The 22,387-nt window shown below is 37.5% G+C and overlaps 1 protein-coding gene across 11 annotated transcripts in view; it reads right to left on the reverse strand.

Moving 5' to 3' along the window:
- Positions 1-721: 721 nt before the first annotated feature.
- The window catches only part of PPP3CB (protein phosphatase 3 catalytic subunit beta), a 78,131-nt gene continuing 56,465 nt past the window's right edge, over positions 722-22,387 (reverse strand). Inside the window, exons 10-15 of one of the 11 annotated variants that reach the window (XM_005285611.4) lie at positions 18,596-18,673; positions 15,613-15,694; positions 14,609-14,706; positions 5,900-5,929; positions 4,545-4,613; positions 2,610-4,290 (exon numbers count right to left, since the gene is read on the reverse strand). In XM_005285611.4, the coding sequence (XP_005285668.1) occupies positions 4,112-4,290; positions 4,545-4,613; positions 5,900-5,929; positions 14,609-14,706; positions 15,613-15,694; positions 18,596-18,673 (536 nt within the window). In that variant the 3' untranslated portion in view covers positions 2,610-4,111. Of the gene's footprint in view, positions 961-2,025; positions 2,089-2,609; positions 4,291-4,544; positions 4,614-5,899; positions 5,930-12,779; positions 12,907-14,608; positions 14,707-15,612; positions 15,698-18,595; positions 18,674-22,387 lie in introns of those variants that run through there. The other 10 variants (XM_005285610.4, XR_010589456.1, XR_006174366.2 and 7 more) reach the window with 10 other exon arrangements.

Raw genomic sequence — 22,387 nt, forward strand, 5'->3', positions numbered from 1 at the left:
TTTGCATGAATATTGTGTGCCGCACCAATACCTCGGTGATGGGAATAGGGGTGTGTGACTTTGGCTGAGACCCTCTGGGGCAAGTGAGGCTGCTCCAGCTGCCTGCATGTATGCTATGACCAGTGCCCTTCGTAACCTGAGACCTAGTAGGGGGATGCAACCAGGTGACTCTTTGCCCTGAAAGTGAGACAAAGACAAGGAGGAGGAGCAATGGGGATGTCTGAGGTCGGGTCACTGGAAGCTGGCAGACTGCTTGGGGGGACTGGAAGAGGGGGAGTACAGAGCTTCTGGCCCAGGACTCCCCAAGATGGACTTGGCTGAAAGTCACTGATTTCTGTGCTAACAAGTTCTGTTCTATTCTGTGTTCCTGTCAAATAATAAACGTCTGTTTTACTGGCTGGCTGAGAGTCACTGACTGTGGAGTTGGGGGGCAGGGCCCTCTGCCTTCCCCAGGAAACCTGCCCAGGCGGACTTGCTGCGAGAAGCACATGGTGTGGAAGGGAATGCTGAATGCTCCAAGGTCAGACTCAAGAAGGTCGAAGCTGTGTAAGCTTCTTGTCCTGGCGACAGTATGCTCAGAGAGAGGAGGCTCCTCAGAGTCCTGGCTGGCTTCATAGGGAGTAGTTCCAGAGCATTGACCCGGTGACTCTGACACTCACCCACCTTGTCTCTCTAATATCCTGGGACCAACATGGTTACAACAACACTGCATACAACAATGGAGATGACAATACATCCACTGAGAGATGTTTAATGCATCTGACTGGGACACTATTGATAAGTATACACAGCTCAGAGTATTCAGTCTCAGGCATATTCAGGAGTTGCTCCTTTATCTGCCTTTTACTGGAAGAATGTTTTTCAGAGATAAGATGGAGGACATCTTCATTTATGTGAAAGGATTACCTTCTTAAAATCCAGTTACCCACCCAGAGGCAGATTTCTCTGCCTAAAGGTGTTCTAGTAAAGTAAAAAAAAACAATCTCAATAAAGCATATCTATTTTTAACAGGCTTTTAAGATTTTCAAATTACATTAGGCTTTGGTGTTGCTCACCACATATGCTGGGATCATCCGAAGCCTGGGGATTGTATTCACAGAGAGTATGAGTTTTAATTGTATTATATTTCGTGCATGTTTGGAATACTACCTTATCAAAACTGGTCATAGAGAACCAATCAGTTAAAGACAATTGGCTGAGGATTGGTGGATTTTTCCAATTCACACCATCAAAAAGGCAGCACTGGCAGACCATCGTCTAGGTTAAATTTTTATACCTAGGCCCCTACCAAATTCACGGCCATGAAAAATGCGTCACAGACCATGAAATCTGGTGTCCCTCCCCCCATGAAATCTGGTCTTTTGTGTGCTTTTACCCTATACTATATACAGATTTCATGGCAGGACACCAGTGTTTCTCAAATTGGGTGTCTTGACCCAAAAGGGAGTTGCAGGAGGAGTGTCACAAGGTTATTTTAGAGGGATCATGGTATTGCCACTCTTACTTCTGCTCTGCCTTCAGAGCTTGGCGACACAGGGGATGTTGGCCAGGCGCCCAGCCCTGAAGGCAGCGTCCTGCCAGCAGCAGCACAGAAGTACGGGTGGCAATACCATACCATGCCATCCTTACTTCTGCCACCAGCAGCAGTGCACCGGCTCTGCCTTCAGAGCTGGGCTCCCGGCCAGCAACCACCACTCTCTAGCTGCTCAGCTCTGAAGAGAGCGCCGCTGCCAGCAGCAGCAGCACAGAAGTAAGGGTAGCAGTACTGCAACCCCTCCTACAATAACCTTGTGACCCCCCCCCACACACAACTCCTTTTTGGGTCAGGATCCCTACAATTACATCGTGAAATTTCAGATTTAAATAGCTGAAATCATGAAATTTATGATTTTAAAAATCCTATGACCATGAAATTGACAGGCCCCTATTTATACGTTTATGATACTGGTGCAAATTTTGCTCTGTCCCAGTGTCACATGTCAGAGACTACATAGCCCATGAATTATGTCTACTGATAACACTTACCTTTGTTTGTCACTTGGTCTTCTGTGTTCAGATTGTTCATCACTATTTCCAGTTAAACTGCATCTAAAATAAATAAAGTAAAACCAGAATAGGTTTACAGTTCAGAATAGTCTTTTTTAGTAGATTTTCTCATTTACCTTCAACCAAAACAGACTAGCAAGATTCAACCTTATCATATTATCAACTATTGACTCTCAAATAAGCCACCTTACTTGACATCACAAATGGTCATTCACAACCACTGAGCAAATACAAAAGGCCTCAATAATGAACAGCTTTTTAAAAAAAACTTGAATGAACCCTAATATTGACCTTCCTTGTAGGTTTGTACAAATCATCACTGGATGTCAAATTTAATGTCGAGAAAAATTCTGAAGTATTTTATTTGCAAGAACTCGCTAAACGAAAATTAGCAAAATAAATGGAAGCAGAAATTCAAGATGACAATTTAAGCTTCAATTATATTGCTTTAAAGTATTGCTTTAAAGCTGAACTAAGTGACCATTTACACTATATCCATTTTTCTGCCAATTTAAAATGATTTAGAAAAATACTGTTCAAAATAATAAAACAAAAACACGATGTTAGAAGCAGCAGCCCATGCACAAAATTTATTGTGTGCTACTGTTTATAAAATACTTGAATATTTCAGAACATGCATAAAATTTTCAACTTAGACAGGGGTTTCTAGAGATTGTACTTTATGGCAAACAAAAAGGGAGATGAACTCTAGTGACTTAAGTTTCAAGTTGTGTTCCAGGGGATGAGAAAGGTAGGTAGCAAATGTCAAAATATATAACGAAGTACAGTGGCAAACAGTACAGTTCATTATTTGTGAACAAATCAGCATATGGTTTCAATTTTTAGTTTAACCAAGCAGTCCTGTAGCTAAAAAAACATGCAGTCTCGATTTTACACTTTCACTAATGCCTTACAACTGAACAGAACAATTGCTTATGTACTGCATAAATATTTCAATAACATTTTCAGTTTCCTTTACAGAATTAAGAAAAATAATAAAAAGCTTGCAGCTATTCAGCCTGCCCAGTGATTATTAGCTATTTAAGCATCTTTAATACTCACAATAAAGTAAAAGTACCCATAACATCTATATAACCTATAGATGTTGTTCCTGTACATCAGAGGTCTATATATTAAATATTTGCAAAATGAAAACATGCATACACAAAATACAATGCCAAGCTTTACAGACTTGATATGAATCAAAATGTACTTTAACATAATGTACAAAGTTCAATTAAAAGTACCTTAAAATTAACAATTGCATTATTTTTCAGACTTCTAAAATTTATTTATATACATTTTAAATTCAAGGTGTGGGGAGAGTCTCAAAAGCTGGGCATAAAAGTTTCTACATTAAATACTTTAAAATCTGTGTTCAAGTAATAAACATTCCTACATAGAAATCTTCTGATAAGCTTTAACTAAAAAATACAGTGAATATAATACAGAATTAGCAACATCTAAGGAGTACACCTGAGGTCAGCATTTTACAGAATGACCAACTGAGATTTTTGGCATTTTTTCCATTCGTTTAACATATAGTTTTTGCAGCCTCAGATTTTTTTAAGACTATTCTAATCTATGTTTTTAAAGACACTTCATGAAACCAATGTCCATTAATAAATAGTAGCTCTTAGGGTTGTATTTGAAAGTCTGATTGAAAAACAAACAAACACATTAGCTCTGCTGAAAAGAAAATCCCATTTTGTAAACTTAAAGTGTTGACTATGATAAGCATAAAACGCTAGTCTAGATGTGCTTTACTGATAACAGCCCAACCATTTCCCCATAGCTCTCCTCAATATTCAGCCAGCAATGTTGGAATTTCTGTAAATATATGAAGCACGCTCACAGATGTTCCGTCATCACTTATAGAGAGGGGCTGTTGCCTCAAAAGCATGATGGTTTGTCTTCAGCGGGATCAAGTTATGTTTTCCACATCATATTAAGAAGTCAGTTTGACTGATTGATCCCCTGGCTATTTCATCTGTTGTCATGTCAAAAAGCAGTAATCTAGGAATTCTCAGGCAAGACATACGAGTAAAACCAGAAGTTGGTGTGGTCACTGTACATTGTTGTTGCCAGTTCCATTGTTTCCATTGGCATTTGTTGTGTTTACAGAATTAATACCATCTTGCTGAGGAGCATCTTTTCTCGGTGGCATTCTCTCATTGATCCTATCCAAACCTTTTGCTTCTTCAAAACTGCAGATTTTATGTTGCGGAGAAAATCCTCGTATTGCTTAACAAAATGCAAATTTCATAGGTCAGTAACAGAAAAATAAGTTGAAAGTATATACTTTTTCTAATAAAATGATTTTAAAAGACAGCTAAGAAATTAGCCAAAGGAACTTTTATGGCTCTACAACTGAATTAGTAAAAGCTTATCTAATGTGCTTTCCTGGAATGTTCAATGGCAATCATGATTTCAACTGACAATCAAAATAGTATATGGCAAATATTTTTCAGGTAAGAATCAAGGTGGCTTAAACCTACTTTGTTGCTGAGCACTCCTGGTGTGATCAGTGCTAACAACTGCTTTGCTGCAGTGTATATCAGGCTCATCTTAACATCCCGTTCACGTCAATGGAATGTCAATAAGCAGATCAGCAAGTGCAGTGAAGGCAAAGCAGCACAAGTGTTTTAAAAAAAAAAAAAAAAGCCTTCAGATTTTGCATACAAATCAACGTCCTGATCCTGCAGTGTTCATGCAGGCAAAACTGCAGAATATGGCTTTAACTCTGTTCTAATCATGTGGATGGTTGAAATGGACATGACCAGTCTTAGAAGTCATCAGTTGGGAATTGCTTTAAACAGGAAACTAAATATTACTCTTCTACACATCGTTTTAAATGAAATAGGAAATGCCTTCTTACTCAGCTGCATTTAGATGTAAAAATGGCTGATCATATGAAAAGCCTGAAGTCTTAGGAACAAAATTTTCTGTTTTATGTGTGCATGCAGTATCCACTGATTACAATGGAACAGAATTTGGCTCTTGGTAACATTTTTGGATATCTGATTTCCATAATATAAAAAAAGTAGTCATTAAATGGTGTTTTGCAACCAAATTTGAAACATACTAAGGAGGGTCTCCCAAGTGCTATGCTGTTTGTCATTCACTTCATTTAACATTGTGATATAGGAAATCAAAATGTGTATGTAAAAGGCTTTTATTTACATACCCTAAAATTGTATGGAGTTGTAACGACATTAACATTAACAAAGGGTGCCTGTACAGCAACATATTTGGTACAGCAGCATTGGCAACCCCCGTATTTTGCTATGCCTTTCATTGTCAGGTGTGTGTACAGACTATAAACAAATTTGGTCAGCAAACTACCTTCAAAATCACATAGTAAAAATAGGAACACTGTAATGATAGGTCTTGCACTACCAGATGTGTTATGGAAAGTGATGACAAGATTAGGTTTCAAGCCACTAAAAATAAACTTCATCAAAAGAAACATGCATAAATAACCCCCACCTCCAACTCAAAACATATCTGCAGTGTAATTCAGAAAAAATAAAATTCAACACTACCACTTTTTAAAGTTGTCAAGACACAAACCACATATCACAACATGCTTTACACAAATAAAAAGCAAAAAAACTATTGCACATTTTGTAAAGAAACTGGAGAAAAACAAAATGATTTCTCTGAAACATTATTAAAGGAAGTTATTATCCTAAGGCAAGAAATGAATGTTACATGTAAAAAGGATGAATTAATACAGTTGATTCATCTCTGGTTGTGCAAGTTGAATGTAAGACACATGCACACAGAATACTTTTGAATTCCCGCCCAGACACCACAGATCTCTGCCACTAGGCAAAGACTCTGATCATACCTTTTTCAGCCTCAATTGCCTCTACTGTGGCTGTACAGAAGTGAGCAGATGCATGCAAAATGAATGAGAAAGATGAAGAGTGTAATATCGCATAGCAGAAAAGGCAATGATCAATTTAATATATCACCCAAGCCCAGATCTGATTGCAAATATTTTACAGTGAAAGTTAAGACTTTTTTTTAAACTGAAGTGAAGTGACTCCTATATCTCAAGTGACAGTTTATCAAATGCAACACTCATATAATGCAACTTAATCTACCTAATCGTATATAATTGGTTGATTATTTCTTTACATAAACTAATATACAACCCTAAATACTGTAAAGTTTAGGGGCATATTTTGGTTTCAACTAGGTTCTACAAATTCTTTGAAGGTCCATAGCACTTTACTGGACTCTATGTTACCAAGAAAGAGGTTATAAAGGAGCAAAGTTAAGACCGTCAGTGTTTTATTAGTAAGACAAAATACTAATTTAGTACAAGTGGATTTTAGCTTTTTATTTAATGTTTGACACAATGGTCCTTGCACACATCTTTTGCACTCAGAAGCTGAACTCAGTACTTGGATTTTAGCATTGAATTCTGAGCAAACAGGTGATACTGTGATTCAAATTGAATTCATGAAACGAAATTCAGATATTAGAGCATACAAACAAAATCTAACAGGTCACATTTACAAACTGACAAACAGCAACTCACGTTTAGGGAAGTAAACCATGATGTTTATAGCTGGAGGAACTTTGGACAAACACATTCATATACTTTGGTGGATGGATGAATTTACAATGTCAACATTTCAAAGATCTATGCTATGTCTACACTAGCACTTTTGTCGGTAAAGGGTATGAAAAAACCACCTCCCTGAGCAACATGAGTTTCACCAACGGAAGTGCTGGTGTGGACAGTGCTATGTTGGCAGGAGACGCTCTCCCGCTGATATAGCTACCGCCGCTTATTGTGGGGTGGTTTAATTATGCCAATAGGAGAGCTCTCTCCCATCAGCATAGAGCAGCTACCTGGGAGACCATACAGTGGCACAGGGTCGGTAGTGTAGACATAGCCCTGATTGACCAGTTAGTGTTTCTAAAGTTAAGTAGCTGTGTAAACAGCTGTAACTTTTTATATTTAAGGATTCTCCAAGTTCATATTTTGTACAAAATATGACTATACAACCTACAAAGTTGTCTGCCTTAATGCAAAATTATTAGGTCTAATAAGACTACCAAGACCTTAGCCATCTTTTTTTAGTACAGCCTTCCTGTATAAACCACTTATTACTAAATCTTTACAGTGAAAAACTGAGTAAATTTCACTAATGATCATAAGTAATTCTGTGCATCTCCCTTCCATCAATCCTATCTCCAAAACAGTCATTTAGAATCATAGAATTATAGAACTGGAAAGGACCTTGACAGGTCATCTAGTCCAGTCCCCTGCACTCAAGGCAAGACTAAGTATTATCTAGACCATCCCTGACAAGTGTTTGTCCAATCTGCTCTTAAAAATCCCCAATGATGGAGATCCCAAAATCTCCCTAGGCAATTTATTCTAGTCTTAACCACTCTGACAGTTAGGAAGTTTTTCCTAATGTTCAACCTAAACCGCCCTTGCTGCAATTTAAGCTCATTGATTCTTGTCCTTTCCTCGGCGGTTAAGAAAAACAATTTTTCTCCCTCCTCCTTGTAACAACCTTTTATGTACTTGAAAACTTATGTCCCCTTCTCAGTCTTCTCTTCTCCAGACTAAACAAACCCAATTTTTTCAATCTTCCCTCATAGGTCATGTTTTCTAGACCTTTAATCATTTTTATTGCTCTTCTCTGCACTTTCTCCAATTTGTCTACATCTTTCCTGAAATGTGGCACCCAGAAGTTTAAGAAGTTTCTCCATTCAACGGACGGTTTACACAGTGCTAACAACTTGTTTGCTAAATGGATTCTTAACAAAAAAGAAATTGGAATGAAATAGGTATTAAAGTAAATCTTGGGGAAGCAAGACAGAAATGATTAATTTGTGATTCCATCAGAACAGATTTTCAGAATTCTTTAAATTAGTGAAGTATAATTTGAATAAGAAAGTAAATAGAAAACAAATATATATATTTAAATTTAAAATATATATGATTTAAAATCATAGTTTACAAATAATTACAATTTCTACAGTCATCTGTATTAATAATACCTTGCATGCATAATACAGTACTTTTACAACCTTTATATTTAGAGTTACAAAAAGCTTCCTGTCCTCAAATGCAAAGAGAAGATATCTCAGGATTAGAGCCACTTGTGTGAATGGTTATTTTCCATGTTTATGACCAAAACAAATGTTTTGTTCCCAAACAGCAAAAATTAAATTACTTTCAGGAATATCTTAAAAGCTAACCAAACATAAAATTCCTTCTTATTTTCCATGTTTATGACCAAAACAAATGTTTTGTTCCCAAACAGCAAAAATTAAATTACTTTCAGGAATATCTTAAAAGCTAACCAAACATAAAATTCCTTCTTATCTTTTTATTCTGCCAGTTTGCCACATAAATACAGCACTAAACCTCTCTTCATCATTCTTGTTACCCATGATGCCTTTGTTTTCAATCTTTTTCTTAAAAGATCATAGATACTGCTTCGCCTCTGTAAATAATGTAGTTTTGTCATATGTACAGATTTCAAAACCTATTACCTAATTAATTCTACTTCTCCGTTATTCCAGAGAGATCTCAGGATATATATAATTGATTTGAAATAAGAAAGGCAGTGTGTTACACTGAGCATAAAGGAACAAACTGATTAGAAAATATAATTGCTTTTAAAATACAACACAATAAAAACAATTGTAAAATTTTTACTCAGATTCTCTAAAGGTACGTCTAATACTACCCACCGGATCGGCGGGCAGCGATCGATCCAGCGGGGGTCGATTTATCGCATCTAGTCTAGACGTGATAAATTAACCCCCCGAGTGCTCTCCTGTACTCCACCAGGCTGAAAGGCGCAGCCGGAGTCGACGGGGGAGGGTCAGCAGTCGACTCACCGCAGTGAAGACACCGTGGTGAGTAGATCTAAGTACGTAGACTTCAGCTATGTTATTCACATAGCTGAAGTTGCATAACTTAGATAGATTTCCCCTCCCCAGTGTAGACCAGGGCTAAGTTACAAGTGAAATCCTTAATAAACCCTGATAAACCTAGCAACAGAACCACAGCATATTAATAGATCCAACTCTGAAATCCTTATTGAAGCAAAATTCTCAGTTAGCTTCACTGGGGATTTTAAGTGGGGACATTCAAGGACAGGTGGCATGATATTTTATATCTTCTGCAGTTCTAAGACTCCCCTCTTGATAAAAAGTCAGCGCTGATGCAACACCTAGGCCAATAAAAAAGTATCTTCCCATTCCTCTAAGTAACGATCAGAGTGGTATCCAAGAGCTAAGATCACCAAAGTACTTGATCAGACCAACTGATTTCACTGGGACTACTCACAAGCTTAAAGTTAGGCATGTGCTTAAGTTTCTTGCTGAATCAGGACCTCAGTTAATCAGAATGCTAACTCCCATTCAAATTTGTGCTGTCAAGCGATTAAAAAATTAATTGCGATTAACCGCGCTGTTAAACAATAATAGAATACCATTTATTTAAATATTTTTGGATGTTTTCTACATTTTCAAATATATTGATTTCAATTATAACACAGAATACAAAGTGTACACTGCTCACTTTATATTTATTACGAACACCTGCACTGTAAAAAAGAAATTTCAATTCACCTCATTGAAGTACAGTCTCTTTATCATGAAAGTTGAACTTACAAATGTAGAATTACGTAAAAAAGAATAACTGCACTTAACAATAAAATAAAACTTTAGAGCCTACAAGTCCACTCAGTCCTACTTCTTGTTCAGCCAATTACTCAGACAAACAAGCATTCCGTGTTGGGGGAGGACGAGGAGGGGGGAGTAAGCAATAACTTGTGCAGGAGGAGGGTGAGGGAGGTGTCTTGCTGCTGCTTCTGGAAGGGTGGTTTCTGGTACTGGGCTTGCCTCCTTTTACTGAGCTAGGAGGGCTCCCTTCAGCTGAGTGAGCCTTTGTTTGCAAGGGAAGGTGGATTTTACCTCAGGGACTCCTCATACTGCAGGGGAGGAGAAGCTGGTGCAGGGAGGCTGAGCTCGCCAGAGGGGTACACCCTTGGAGTGAGCGGCCAGCTCGGCGCAAATGGGCACGATTCAGGGGGGTTGGTCCCAGGAGTGAGGGGTCAGCCGGGAACAACAGGGCTCGGGATGGCTAGGGTGATATGTCATGTTTTGGCAAGGACAGTCCCCTTTTTCAGCTCTGTCCCGGCCATCCCTACTTCTTCGCCAAAACTGGGTATTTGTCCCAGCTCCAAAGCAGAGTAGAGAGAGGTGGCTGCTGCCTGGGGATCAGCTGAAGGCAGCAGAGCCCACCAGCAGGAAATTGGAGAAATTTGCTGCTGGCAGGCAGTGCTGGCTTTGGAGCTGACCCCTGGGCGGCGCGGAGCTCGGGGGTGGGTGTCAACCTCAGCCGGGGGAGGCGCGGAGCTCGGGGGGGGAGGGAGGGGGAAGTCAGCCTCAGCTGGGGGAGGCATGGAGCTTGGGGTTGGTGGGGTCACCCCAGTCCCGAGTGGCACGGGGCTTTGAGGTGGAGGGTCAGCCCCAGCCACAGACAGCACGTGTCTCACAGAAGGAGGCATCAGCCTCAGCTGCAGATGGCACATGGCTCGGGGGTGGGGGGGTCTGCCCCTGAGCTCAGGATGGGGGGGGAGGGGAGATCCCACCATGGGCAGTGCAGAGCTCAGCGGGACAGCCCCAGCTGCGGGCAGCATGGGATTCAGCCCCAGCTGCAGGTGGCACAGAGTGGGTGGGGGTAGGGGGTCAGCCCCAGCCCTGGGAGGCATGGGGAGGGTGGTTCCAGTGAGCCCTGCGGGGTGTGTGTGTGGGCGTGCTCCAGCGAGCCCCTGACCGTCCTGTTTTTACTTTAAAAAGGCAGGGATGAGAACTACCTTACTTTCTGTAGCCTCTTGTCTTCCCGCTCTCTGGTGGCTGCTTGTGTTACTGCGCCTGACCAAACAGGTTTCTCAGAGGAGCTCATGCTGCCCTCCCGCCCAGAGGGTCTGCGATTAACGTGTATTAAAAATATGAACGTGTTAATTGTGCTGTGCGTTAATCCCAAGTGTTAATGGCAGTTAATTGACAGCCCTAATTCAAATAAATGGTGACAACTTCATTGCGTTGAATAAACGGCATTAGAAAAGTTATATCTTACAGCATTATTAAAGTAATGAAGCACAAGTGAAATAAAGTTGCCTGAATTTGCTCATGTAAGCAATATACTATTAAATGCTTAACTCCACTTCAAATAATAATTGTTACAAACAGACAAAGGCAATATTGCCCAAATACCTTCCCTTTTAACAATTTCTCTCAGTACCAACAACCTTGAATTCCTCTGAACCCCTCCTCCAGAAATGAATCCAGGTGTTCTGGTTAATATGCTCACTTCCTTTTGTGTGATATAATTATGCTGGTATTCCCAATTTACTCTAATTTTCAGGTTGTTTCCTCTGCTCTTATCAGCAATAAATATATGTCTATTGACTATACCCCTTTACATGATGCTTAGAATTTATGTTGTTACACCTCAGTCTCTTTTATTTTGCAAAGAGAATCAGTTTAACCCTTCCTCACAATTTAGATACTTTAGACTGGGTATCATTTTAGGTGCCCTATGCTGCATTCTATCCCAGACAATCAGCTCTTCCCCAAGGGGCCAACTCTGAACAAATTATTTCAGGTATAGCTGTACATTGACAGGTACTAATATCATCTGTTTTGTTTTGTTTTAAACATCATAGTCTCTTCTAATAACTTAGTACAGAGTTTATTGTTCCTTTAAGGACTGTTGTGCCCACTTTTTGTTTGATCTCAAAATGAAACAGTTCTGATTGTAGGTATTTCTTGCCAAAAATCTGAAGTTGGGTCCAAATTACATTTCTGAAGCTCCAATTCAAAATGCTTAATTTGGTTTATTTATATCTGTGTTTGTACTTAAAGTAAATATTAATTTTACAAATATATCTGGATACACTATCTATTTTCATAAAAAAAGTTTCAGCCCAAATCACTTGAACCACATACAACCCCACTAAAATAAAAACTACCAGTGGAAGCAGATTGAGCTTTGACAATGCATACAGATGCAAACAGATGATTTTTCCAATTATCAACACAAGAGAACTTCGCTAATTAGCATCAGTGACTGGGAAACCCATTGATCATTACTGAATTTTGTGAACTAGCAACTGAACAAAAAACAATAGAAAAGCAAGGATTATACATCACAAAATAGGCTTTGTTCATTTATTTTCTAAAATGTAGTTTAGCTGTAATTATTTATGACATTTCATACTATACTGGTAAATATAGAATGAAATCTTTTCAATGTGAAACCTCACTATAACATTGGCTAATAAATATTTGCCAAGAAGTGCAGAGTTCACCAATTTTGCAATGATTTAACGAAGTGTAAATTAGTGAGGTTTGTATTATAGTTGTTTTACTTCAGAACTTTTCCTTTTGTAGTTTGGAAACTGTGTTGTATTTATATTTAAAATCTTTAATAGGTTCTGTTTAAAAGATGCATACATAGTTAGTACAAGATAAAAATCTAAATAAATTGGTTCATGTTGATCAGTAAGAACTAAATTATATTTTAAGAAAAGTTAACAATTGGATTATTTTGAAACAGTGAAACAAGAATGAAATAGCTAATGTATTGATTCAGTGTATCAAGGAATACCGCAATAAAGCATTCTGGAGTCAGTGAAAAAAAAAAAAACCACACACACCCAAACCCTCCCTTCCCCTTTGCATACTTTCCAAATGTCCAGCTTTCTCCTCTAGTGGTAATATGTTGCATGTGTTATGTTAACAAAACATGTTTTTCTAGTCAGTTTGATCCTCTCTCTGGTGTTTATAATGCAATATGAAGAAAAACTGGGAAACGAGGGAGAGAAAATTAGAGCACAGACAATTTAAAAAAAAAACCAACAGAGTATCTCACTAAACAACAAAAATACAAACTGAAACTATAATGTATTCTTTTGGAATGCTCTGGATGGATTGAGGAACAGACACCATTAGTTATAGACAACATTCACAAAACAATCACATACATAAATAGAACATAGAAGCTTAACTTGTAGACATCATGAACCCATCAAAAAGTTATTTTAAAAAATGTGACTTATATTTAAAAACTATTAAAGAGCTCTGATAAATTAATTGAAAGTTCAGTAAAAGGTTTTTAAAAACCTGATTTGAAATTTCTGAATTTTTCTTTATAAGTATTTAAATTTCAAAATGACAAAAGCAGCTACTCTTGGAATACAGATCGTGTAAAAATGTGTTTCTGTTTATATATCAAAATCTTTCAATACTGCTAGAAATCAGTGCCCAGATAGTCTTTGGTACTATACAAATGCCCAAGACAGAAAGTTGGAATGCATTCAAGTAATTTATGCTTAAGAGTGCTGCACGTGTGAAGTCCAGTTTCCAACCTGATATTTTAATTATCCACCACAATGAACATAAATGTGGACTTCACCCTTCTGACACATTTTGTAAGAGTTTCATAACATTTCTCTTATGCCTAGTTAATCTGTAGTGGTCTTCTGAAAAGTTGATTCCATGTTTAAACAAAAAATAAATCAACTTTTACAAAAATATTCAATGAATCAGATTACAGGTATATTTTGTGTAGAGTTCTTTTTATTTTCATGCAAAAATATATTCATACTTAATAAACACCCTTTGATTTTGACTTATTTACAAGATTTAAATTCAATCCCTTTATTCTCAACTGATTTTATAACAATTACTGAATATTTTCAATTACATTAATCTTCAAAATGCACAGACAATGTGCAGCAGCAAATGCAGCAAGCCTCAAAAACAAGGTGCTACACCGTTGCGTCTACATCAAGAGACAGACAAGTATCTGGGAAAGTGGTTTAATTTTAACACTTATACAGACATACAGCTATACCTAGAGAGAGACAAACAGATCTAAGAAAGCAGCTACATCTGCAGAGGAAGGAAACAGCATGTTACAAGGACAATTCAGGGAAGTCAATTATACATAGAACATTTGACAAACAACATAGAGAACAAACTTTGGCATTAATTACCAGGGTACAAAACGCAGCACATTTCAATCTGTCAATGAAGTGAAAAATGAAGCTCAGCAGCCTGCATCTGTTTGTTAATACTAGCATCAAAAAAGTATTTGACATTTACCAATTAAAACTAGTAACATATCTGTAATAAAACTGTTTAAATGAAAAGTGGACAAGTAAAAATGAAGAATTACATTGCACTTTCTGTAATGTAATGACCAAATTACTCTAAATTCCATTAGTCACCCCACATCTGAGAAACTTGTGCCACCTGAAAATTTTTAAATTAAGGAAGCTCAGACTGGTCTAACACTACTAAATATTTGCTTTTAGTTTTATACCCTGGTTAGGTATCCATTTCACATTGCCTGATTAACATATAACACTATGCTTATCTCAGCCGCTAAGACAAGAACTGAAAAGCATTAGAAATTCCCTGCATGCATTATGTGTAGTGTTAGCAAAAGAGTGAGATGTGGCCCAGTCCATCTGAGGCACAGCAAGTTGCATAACATCATTACCACTTTGCAGAGTCTGTCGTCCTCCGGCCAACACTCCACTAGGTAACATTCCAGTGGGAGTCAAACCCTTGAGTGTCAGCACACTTTCACTCTCCTCCCTATGGTGGAAGAAAAGCAATAATATTAAAAAAAAAAAAAAAAAAAAAAAAAAAACCACCTATAAAGCCACTTAAATAAGAATTTAAATAAAATAAGGAAAAATATATTTTTGCTATGTTTTATCCATGTCAAGATTTAACACAGCTCAAACTTCAAAGGATTAACTATGGGCAAACTTTCAAACCTGGGGAAGAAATTATCTGCTAGATACTAGTCTTTTCCTCTGTCTAGAACTTAATATATATGCAAAATAATTATGGGTCAGACTGCTTTCCCCTTTTTTACTTGAGTGGTCTTATTGGTTTTAATTAAACTACCCTTAAGAGTAACAGCTCATCAGTGTGATCAAGTGGCTCAAAGTCTGGCCCACAGATTCTGTAAGTGGGGGGGGAGGAAGGGAGGGAGTCAAGTTTGAAAAATAATACCTATTTGACCTATGTTGTTTTTGGGGCAAAAGCATGTTTTGGAGTAAAATTGATTATGCCCGAATCCTAAGCAGCTACAGAAGTGTACGGTGTTAAAATCTGTAATAGAATAGTCCTGAGCTTCGTGACATTTTCCTAACCAGCCCCAATCCCCTTTGTTATACAACTGTCATTTCAATATCTGTTCATAAGGTACAGACAGACAGACATCTGTAATTAGGACACAGTGATTAGCTGTTTGATTAAAGAGAGACATGCTCTACTTTTTCTAGGTCTCAAAGGTAACTTTCAAAATAAAATTTTTTTCTCTCCAAATACCCCAACACCAGCAATCTTTTAAAACAACTTGTGAAGCCAGAATTTTAACTAAGCTATTGCTTATGGATCTGCATGAAGAACACTTCACATCCAATGGCCTGGATTAGATTTTTCTCTTCCAATATAACAGGGTTACTGGGGAGAGACAAAATGTGTAATTACCTCAGAACAGAGAAGACTCTTGCCATCTTGCCAATTGCACGTATTTTGTTTCTGATTATTTCTTTTCGTGCTGCAGCTGTACCTACTTTCAATGGAATAAAAGAAGGTCTCAAGCTCATGAAGAGAGGGCCACAATTCTATAAAAATGCATTAATTCAGTACAATTCTGTAAATTCAACAACTCTCCTAAGAGAAGTCCAACACCCAAAACATTTAAGTGTGTGCTGATTATAAAACTGGCCTAAAGGAGCCAGTAAAACCAATGCCTCATCCACAAAAAGAAAAAAACCTCAAGTGAATCTAGTTATCATCAAAACCACTGATATTGTAACTTTCACAACTATCACGTTTCATTCTCATGGCTTTTCTATTACTAAATTCTTCACTGACACCTGAATCAATTACAAGCCCTACCGGCACAACATAGCGGCAGCTGATATGTACAAGACACAAAAGGTCACTGTTCTGGTACTGATTCTTTGGCAGACTGTACTAATCAAGGGTAGACAGCCTTTCTGCATAGGCTTGCAAAACACACACACACACACACACACACACACACTCTCTCTCTCTCTCTCTCTCAAAACAAAACCAAAGAGTTCAGTGGCAGACGGTTGCAGAGTCAGCTGGAATATGTGAGGACTCCTTTACCTCCCAATTCTAGGGACTATCTATTCTCGCTTGTAAAGTTGCATCATTTGCAGGAATTACCATTACCAAAGGACTGGAATAAATGCTGCATGTTCCACAAAAGAGAGAGACAGACTGGCTGGGAAAGAAATAAATGCAAACAAAAATTACCAAAGAGGCTTTGGAGTGGGAAAAGGAGGGCCATCACTGCCTCCTTTTGATCTGCTACAGCGCAGGAGCTCCCTCCTCATCCCTACCATTTATTTTGGTTTAGTTTACTGTGGGCAGAAGGAAGGCCCCACAGCTAATTTTTTCTTTCCCTTGCTGACCCTCAAATGGAGAGATCAGCCAGAGACCAATCAACACCATTAAAACTATGGACACTTCAAAAGTCTCCTCCGAATATTCAGTCATCTGGGGAAGAAACCATCCACACTCCGATACATGGAGACATAACCATATGTTGCGTCCCAGCAAAGCAGGCCAAAAGGCGGAGGGTGAACTTGGAATGCCATATTATATATTCCACACCTTCCAAGTGCAATACAATTATTAATCTGAAACACATTCAGCAATATTATTATTCTCCCAGAGATTCACATAACCATTAGAAATATCACATGAAACTGATGAGTTCATTATTATTAAAAATATTTCCTTCGAATGACAGAATTTGTACAGACCTCAAATATTTTGTTGACCAAATGATCACACAATCAGAAAAATATTTCTGAACAAAAATGTCTACAGTTTGGGATTTGGAAAAATGTTTGTTAGCTACTATAGAGTTAAATTAATAGATCCATTTTCAACTATTATATCGACACCTCTGTAAAACTGCACAGCATACATATCACTTTTTTCCATCTAATACTAATTAGAAGATGCTAAACGTACTATATAAACAAGATTTTGGAACATTTTCTAAACATATTTCATGCACAATTTTGAAGTTAAATGTTTACAATAAAAATCATTATAAAAAGCAAGACAAAGGTGAATGCTCCCTACACATGCAGGTCCAAAGATAAAATATTAGAAAGAGATAAAAGAATGAAATTCTATAAAAAAGAGGAATGGAAGAAAGGAGAAATATTTTCATGCACAGAAAGACAAATGTCTTGGAATAGGACTTCTGATTACACAAATACAAATCTTTATAAATATTTTTAACAGACTGATAGTAAAACAAAAATTCTACATATCTCAGTATATAAATGTGTTCTGTACTATTAACATTCATACTATGGATCTATGAAGTCATATTTCAAAACATTACTATTCTGTCTGGTCTGTACCTTTTTTATTGCCATATGAGAATTGTACTTCAGATAGAGAGTGGAGAAAAAAAAGAAGTGAACAATGGAGAAAAAAAGTGAGCGAGACGAATTAAAAAAAAACCCAAGATATTTTACCTGGCAGTACTAATAAAGAATGAATTTGGAAAAGAAAAGTGAAGGAAACGAAAAATTGCTACACTTAAATTAGTTGAATAAAAAGTGGAAAATGTTGGATACATTTTACAATTCTGATAAGCAAGGAAAATTTGTCAACTATTTGGAGAATCTATTTATGAAGAGAAGATAGAATAGACCAAGCAAAGAAACTGTTAAAGGAGATGAGATAAAAATATAAAAACAATCAAAATTAGGAAATAGTTCAACTACTGTACCAAAAGAGGGAGCATACTCAATAAATGCTGAGTAAGTCTCTGCTGGAGAAACTAAGTGAAAGCCTGTCATTTTAGAGAATGAAATAATCGCTTAAGCATATGAATATTCCACCCCTACCCCGCCCCAAATGCGACAGGATTACTCATGTGAGTAACACTGTATGTTTAAGTGTTTGTAAGCTCAAGACCTAAGGCTGTATTTTTAATTTTCACATTTCTGGCAACAACATAAATGCCAGGAAAGTTCAGGTAGCTCATACAGATAATCAAAACCTTCAAGACCTGAACATACAGCTTTTACTACAGTACAATTTCTTTGTTATTGTTTGTAATATAATAAGTAAGGATTAAATTCTGAAGCCCCAAAAAACAGAGAAAGTGTCAAGAAAGGTATATAACAATTGCTGTTTATCCAAGTGTAGTATCAAATCAACTGTACTCTTCGGGTAAAGTAAGTTCTAGGAATTTTTGAAGATGTTTTGTTGAACAGTACACTAAATAATATTATTTAACAAGATTATATTATATTACAAATATAAAAATACTATCTAAAGAAAAGAAAAAACCCTAAAGATAATAAAAAAAATTTCCAACATATAATACAACTGGTCAAAGTCTCAACCACTACTATAGAAACGTTTCCATGAAAATATAGTACTTTAGATACAAAGGTGACCGTACCGTCAAATTGATCTTCTCCCTCTGTCATTAATTCATCATCAGAGCAAATGCTCAGAACATTCACCAACATTTCTGTTACTGTGTTGAAAAGAATAAAAATGAATTAACCAACTATACACTGCTACATATATTAATTCATATGTGAGGTTTAACAAATTGTCTGCACTTATGGCTGACAAAATTTCACACCCCAGTATGTATTTTTTCAGCTGCTCAGCAATCTACTCTCCCAGACAGAGACATTTTTCATAATGTGTATATTCCTGGAATGAAACATAACAAAATATGATGCTAAGGTAACACCACTGTCCAAAGACAGAGTGCTGGAATAGCATCACAGACTTCCCTCTTTTCCCACACCCATGGTCCAGAATTAGTTCTTTTTAGAAAGGATCTCCTTTCATAAGTAATGATATTTCTACATACAAGCAATCTTGAATCTGATGAAAAACCAATAAACTCTAAGCTGTATTTGTACAAAAGCTGATCAATTCAGACTAAATTTTGAGCAGTTAGCTAGTATCATTAAAAAAAAAAAAAGGTGGCTCTAAATGCAGCCTTTGGAGGATGAGCTTTCCAGTCTCCCCGATTAACCATAACATGGTGCAACAGAGAAGGGATGAGAGAGAAAACCAGTGGGGGAAATGGAACCCAATATTTAAAAATATTATTTACATTTGTGACATGGATAAATGCCAATATAATATTTATATCAACTGAAAAATAAATGGACACTACATGCAAAAACACCTTGCCCTATTAAAAAGCATGATGGACCACCCCTTGCATGTGCTCGAAAAGAGTGTCCTTAATGTAAAAAGTTGTGAATCTGCTCCAATTAGGTTACTCTTTTAGGAAGGTACCTTGTAATTCCATGCAAGTGTACAGATGACAAGAAAAAAAAAAAAGAAAACTGTGAATCTTTCAAAGTATTTAGTGAAGGCACACAGAGGAGAAAAAAAGTTTAAACCAGATTTTCAAATAATCTTTAAAGTATATGGGAAACACTTCACATGAATTTGGAATATCCTATATTAATAAAATGACAAATCATCTTAGGGATCTCTCTAGCACTTATAACTGTACTATCTAATGGGGCCAAGCTAAATCGAATAATTTCATGTGGTGCTTCGCTGACTACTTAGCAAACAAAGGCTACATCTACACTGCACAATGCTAGCAGCAGTGCATAGGGTATGTGTAACTACATTCAGCAGCAAAAATCAGGCTGCACCCACACTGCAGTGTGTAGCTACACGTCAGTGAAAGGTACTAGGGCAGAAGGAAGACAACAGGGAAAGGCTCAGCAGAAAGGAGTTGCTGGAGCCTTCCCCACTGCCTCCCCGCTACCTAGGGTGACCAGACGTCCTGATAAAATCTTTTTGCTCAGCTGGGGCAGGACTCGGCTTTTTTTTTTTTTTTTCTTTGCTGGTGGGCAACCCTCCCCCCCACCCCCATTCTTCCCCTCATCTAGTCACCCTACCCAAGCCTTTCCCCTCTGCTGGAATGTTTCTCTGCAGCAGGGAAAATCTCTGGCAGCTCTTTGCTCCCACAGTCTTTCCCCACCACAGGGAACTGCTGGAACCTTTCCCTGTAGTAAGAAGCAGCTCTGGTAGCTCACCACTCCAGGCGCCTTTCCCTGCATTGGGGAAAGGCTGTTGCAGCAGCAGCAGCAGGGAGCTGCCACAGCCTTTCCCCACTGCTGGAGTCTTACCCTGCAATGGGAAAAGACCTAGCAGAAAGGCACTACACTGCTAAAAATAGCAGTGTAAGGTGAAGCAGGGGCACACTGTTTGGGTGAGCAGCATACATATCTGGGTACATTCATACTCACAGGATTCAGGTATGTCCTTACTCTACTTGCCTGAGCAGCGCCTCACTGCCTAGACTGCTATTTATACCCGTGCTAGCTCTGCACGTAATGTAAGGACTGTACACTCCTCTAAAGGCATTGTGAAGTGTAGACTAACCTAAAGAGAAATCCCCTTATACAAATTCTACAACTGCAAACTTTATTTTCTCAACCAAGACAATCTAATGAGCAACAAACAAAAACACAATCTTTAACCTGGTAGTAGGTGCTCTCATTAAAAGAATCTCAACAGTACAGAAAGTTCATTTGTCAAAAGTCAAACATGTTTGCATGCAGTGTTGTTGTAGCCATATCAGTCCCAGGATATTAGAGAGACAAAGTGGATGAGGTAATGCCTTTTATTGGACCAACTTTTGATGGAGAGAGAGACAAGCTTTCGAGCTACACAGAGTTCTTCTTCAGGTCTGAGTGCCTTTCCCAGAGCGTTACAGCTAAGTACAAGATCAAACAGATCTGTGCTATTTACGCTAAACTATCAGTTTGATCAGCTGTGAGGCTCTGGGAAAGGCAATCAGACCTGAAGAAGAGCTCTGCGTAGCTTGAAAGCTTGTCTTTCTCACCACCAGAAGTTGGTCCAATAAAAGGTATTACCTCACCCACCTTGTCTCCTCAAATATATTTGTAAACAGAATGGCTTGACAGTTTGCAAGAAATTTAAGATGAAAGTAATGGTCAATGAATTATTATTCTCCCACACCTTACCTCCCAACTTTCTTGAGTCAGTGAGTGGGGGAGTTGAGAAATGCTTGTCATATGCCTCAAATTGTACTAGTGGTATAACTGAGAACACACATTATCAGGGTCAAAGATAGAGAGGTCCAGATGCCCAGCCAGTTTATTGGCAAACTGGCATTATGCTAATTTACACAACTGAGGATCTGGCCTTGAGATTTAGAGAGAGCCTGGTCCAAAATGTGACAATTCACTAGATTCTTGGTAGTTATTTTTTCTTTAAATCTGTCATTCTATTGCCAGTTAAAAAAACAAACACACACAACTTCACTACAACAAAGCTCTGAACCTGCACTCTGAAAGAGTATGGGGACATAGCTTCATGTATAAAAATGTACAAGTCTCTTCAATTTTTAACTTTTGCCAATGCAAATAGTTTTAAAAGGAAACACGTTGTGGAAGTATAATTAAACAGTTATATTTTGATGCCAAGTAAAGTTGTCAGTCTTTTTAAGAACTGAATAGTTTTACCAATCGCTCTAAAAATATTCCCCTAATGCATATTTATAAATGTTTCACTGCTGTTTAAAAAAGTGAATTTTAAGCTCTAAATATGTGCATTATATGTAAAATATGAAATTACACATATAGTCAACCATTACTTCCACATAAATGTAGAAGGCAGCATAAAAGGAAAATAAGTAATATATTTCCTAAATAAGAGTGCAATGTAATTGTACATCAACAAATACGTATTAGAGAAATTACAGCATTATTTACTGTTATTTGCAAAGTGTCTACAATGTGCTTGGCACTTTGTAACATAAGATATATTATACTCTCATACAACAGAAGTCCTTTAAATGACAAGGACTCATAGTCCAGAATTTCCACATTTTGTTCCTGTGAGACAAGAGACATGTAAACTCCTCTGACAGATTTTAAAAGTAAATTTAAACAACATTACACTACTTTAGGAATATTTATTAAATATGCAAAATCCTCAGCTAATAATTTAAGGCAAGAGTCAGAGTTAAAAACTGATAAAGAAAGTTTGATTTTCCGCATCAGGGTTTCCCATTATTATATTTTTAAAATATTCAGAGAGCCCAATGTTTACACATTTTATAAAAAGACATTCCCTGACCCAAAAATCCTCTACAATTCAACACAAAGATGTACTACCACTCCTCATGTCATTTTTTTTTAAAGTTATCATAAACCTCATTAAATTCTCATACCCTTTT

Source organism: Chrysemys picta, chromosome 7 (assembly GCF_011386835.1).
Source record: "Chrysemys picta bellii isolate R12L10 chromosome 7, ASM1138683v2, whole genome shotgun sequence".
NCBI lineage: Eukaryota > Metazoa > Chordata > Testudines > Emydidae > Chrysemys > Chrysemys picta.